Source organism: Cicer arietinum, chromosome 3, assembly GCF_000331145.2.
Source record: "Cicer arietinum cultivar CDC Frontier isolate Library 1 chromosome 3, Cicar.CDCFrontier_v2.0, whole genome shotgun sequence".
NCBI lineage: Eukaryota > Viridiplantae > Streptophyta > Magnoliopsida > Fabales > Fabaceae > Cicer > Cicer arietinum.
Genome location: NC_021162.2, coordinates 64,280,025 through 64,283,892, shown reverse-complemented (window position 1 = coordinate 64,283,892; position 3,868 = coordinate 64,280,025). Strand labels below are relative to the sequence as shown.

The 3,868-nt window shown below is 31.7% G+C and overlaps 1 protein-coding gene across 1 annotated transcript in view; it reads right to left on the bottom strand.

Annotated features, from left to right (window-relative positions):
* LOC101492283 (cytochrome P450 CYP94D108-like) overlaps positions 1 to 1,521 on the bottom strand; it is a 1,890-nt gene extending 369 nt beyond the window's left edge. The window contains 1 exon segment of the mRNA XM_073366743.1: positions 3 to 1,521. Within this exon segment, the coding sequence (XP_073222844.1) occupies positions 3 to 1,503 (1,501 nt within the window). The 5' untranslated portion in view covers positions 1,504 to 1,521.
* Between the last annotated feature and the right edge of the window lie 2,347 nt (positions 1,522 to 3,868).

Sequence of the window (3,868 nt, the reverse complement as noted above, 5' to 3'; positions counted from 1 at the left end):
GGGACCCGCATGAAACACCGGAAACCGAAACGGACTCTCACTTCTGCACACACTCACACCACTATCATCACTATTTTCTTCTAACCACCTTTCAGGTTTAAATTCGTTACAATCTTTTCCCCAAACACTCTCTATCCTCCCCATAGCATAGGTGTGATAAGTAATAAACCAATCTTTCTCTATCTTAGTTCCATCCGGCAATACGTCGTCGTTTAAACACGCTTTAGTATCAACCGGTACAGGCGGGTATAATCTCATAGTCTCCGTAATTACCGCGTGTAAGTAACCCATCTCCTTCAACTCTTCATAACTAAAACACGCCGTTTTATTACCGTTTCTTAAACGCACCGTTTCGATTTCGTTCATTATTTTTTCCTTAACGTCGGCTCTTGAAGATAAAATCCAGAAAAACCAACTCAAAGCAGACGACGTCGTATCGCGTCCCGCCAGAATAAAGCTTATTACGATATCGCGGAGAAACTCTTTCGAAGCTTCTTCTGTTCCGATGAAGCGCGATAATAAATCTTCGCCTTTTGTGGGACCCTCCTTGCCTTCCATTCTCGACCGTATGATCTCATCGGCGAACTCGTGTACGGTCGCGATTGATTCTTTTAATCTTTTCTCCGTTCCCACGTTCAGAAACTTTTTTATTTTCCATGTGAAGGGTAAAGCGCACATGAACCTTCCAGAACTTAACATAGCAGCGTCTTCGAATGCGAGCATGAAGGCGGCGCCGGCGGTGCCGTCGCCGCCCAGACAGCCAGGGTCGACGTTAAAAGCCAGTTTACAAACGTTGTCGAATGCGAAACGTTCTAAAACATCTTGCAAATCGAGGATTTTGTTGTTGATCGTTGCTTTGGAGAGAATCGGAATGAGCCTCGTTTGGGTTTCGACGATAACGTTTTCGATTACGAAGTTTCTTAGTGATTTGGTGTTGAATTCGTAGCTTGCGGTTTTTCTCTGGAGCTTCCAGAGTTCGCCGTCGGAGTTGAAAATTCCTGTGCCGAGGAAATCTTGGAGGAGGTGGATGAATCTTTCGCCTTTGGGGTAGTTTTGGAAATTTGTTTTTAAAATATGTTGTATGTTTTGTGGATTGGCAGTTATGATGCCGTGGATTTTGCCGGGGCGGAAGAAGATGGAGGTGTTGGTGGGACAGTTGCGGAGGATTTGGGTGGTCCAATCGAGGAAACGGTGGCGGTTAAGTAAGAATTGAGGTAAGGCTCCAAAAAGAGGGTAGTTTTGAAAGCCGTGTTTAGGTGTGGTGAGGAAATGATGAGAGTAGAGATAGAGGAAGAGGAAGAGAATAGAGAGGAGGATGGTGAGGCATGAGAAGAATTCCATTGATGATAAAGTGATAAGATATTTCAACAAAGTTGGCTCACTTGAATACTTGTGAAGTTGTAGAGTAAAGTGAAGGAGATAAGCACGACTGCAAACGTGGCAAACTTCTACTGATATATATACTCCCTCCTTTCCCTCTTTTAAGAAGAGAATATAAAACATGCATCATTTATAAAAAGTCGCATATCAATATATCATTTGAGTATATGAGTGAACACATAATATTTTTCTATACAAATACTTCCTCTGTCCTTTTCTCAACCTTTTTTCTATACAAATACAAATTTTAATTTGGGCTATAATCTATTGCAGGTTGATATTTTAAAAGTGTTTAAAGAGTTTTGTACCGTGCACCCCTGACCTTTTCCTCTCACCCCTCCATTTCAATGGAAAAGACTATATTACTCTTTTTTACAATTGGATAAAACAATATAATAAAAATTTACCACTCCATTCCACACACCCCCTTCAAAAGTTACGAAGTATACCATATAAATCGACAATTTTAAACATTTGAAATATTAAAAAGTAAGATTTATTGACATTTTCGAAACTTTGGTTAAACATGAAAGTTTCGAAACTTTAATTTTCAGAGGATTTCGAAAATTTGGATAAATTTGAAATATTCGAAACACAAATTTCTAGAATTCATACAAAATTTCGAGAGTTTGGATGAATTCTAAATCTTCGAAACAGGTTTTTTTCCAGAATTAATAAAAACCTTCGAAACTTTTGTTGAATTTGAAATATTCGAAACACAATATTCGAACATTTGCAAATATTTGAAATGCAACAATGTCGAAAGTTTCATATTTTCGAAACAAGTCAGTTTCGAAAGTTTTGATTGATGGGAAATGTTCAAAATGTAAATTTTTTTATAAATAGTAATAAATAATAATAAATTTATAGTAATAAATTAATAGTAATAAATAATAATTCATTTATAGTAATATATTTATAGTAATAAATTAATGGTAATAAATTTGATATCTAATTTTAGAAGTTTAAGTAATTTAAAAAAAAAATTAAAAGTTTCGAAGGTTTCGAAACTTCTGAATTTTTCGGAAAGGAATTACTTCGAAGGTTTGAAATTTTTGAAGTATATGTGCTTCGGAAGTTTCAAATTCATCCAAACTTTCGAAGCTTTCTGGAAAAATACACTTCGAAAATTTCATATTCATCCAAAATTTCGAAAATTTCATTTCGAAAGTTTGGTATTTTTTCAAAGTTTCGAAATTAGTAATTTTTTCTGCATAATTACATTTCGAAAGTTTCCAATTTCACAAAATTTTCGAATAAATCAAAATACTTATTTGGTATTATTTCGAAAGTTTGAAATTTTCGAAAGTTAAGAAATTTTTTATAATTTTCGAAAGTGGGGGTGGGAAACTGGAATGGTAAATTTTTCCATAATTTTATATAAATTAAATAAAGGCAAAATTGTCTTTAAAAAAATTTGAAGGGGTGGGAGGTAAAATGGTAGGGGTGTACGGTACAAAACCCGTGTTTAAATCTTTAAAGATTATAGATGTCTTTTAAACATTAAATAATCATCTTCGTTTTTTTTTTAGTAAGACAATGATTTAAATGAATGTTCAATAAAAATAAAGAAAAAAAATATTTAGTTCATATTAATCAATATTATCAAATTATCGTTTTATTTTATTCATAAAGACTACGGCTATGAATATTACTTAACAAAAGTATAATCACTTGTAGTTAAAATTTAATTTCTAATGATTTTTTAAATGTTAGTTTATGTTGGACCCACTTATAAAGTGGTCAATAATATATAGAGATAAAAGATAATGATATAATATAGGTTGAAGATGTGATATTAAGACAGAGATAAAAAGTAAATAAAATATTGAATGAACGTATGAAAAATATAAATATGTATTTCATTGTTGATTTTTAAAATATGTAGGCATAATTGATTTCGGTCCTTTAACTTAATTTAACGTAATACTTCAATCTTTATCTTTTGTTTTTTTTTTATTTAGTCTTTTATTTAATTTTAAGTAACAATTTGATTATAATTATGTCTTCAAATGTCAATAATGATATCATTTTTTTTATAAAAATTCATTAAATTTTTCAAAAAAAAAAAAAGTGTTATATAAAATTAAGTCAAATGACCATATGAATAATTATACCTAAAAAATACGAAACAAATATTTATCATTGATACGATATTTTGAATTCTTAATTGCATGCAAAAAGAAGTGCTTATATCACTAAACCAACCATTGCAACATGTCATTTAGTGAACTTGAATAATATATTATGTATGTTCAAACCAAAAATACAAGAGAAAATCACAATTTTTATATGGAACAAGTTTAAAATCACATGAATTATAGAATAAGTTTGCTACGTACATATTATCACCACCGAAAGTCAATTTATTCTTCCTCTTTGTTCTTGTCGTCACAACATTCTAGCTTTTTCTTTTTGTAAAATAACAATAAAATAGAGATAAAATCTATTAGAGAACATAGTTAGGGGCGTCGTAAGTTTACAACTA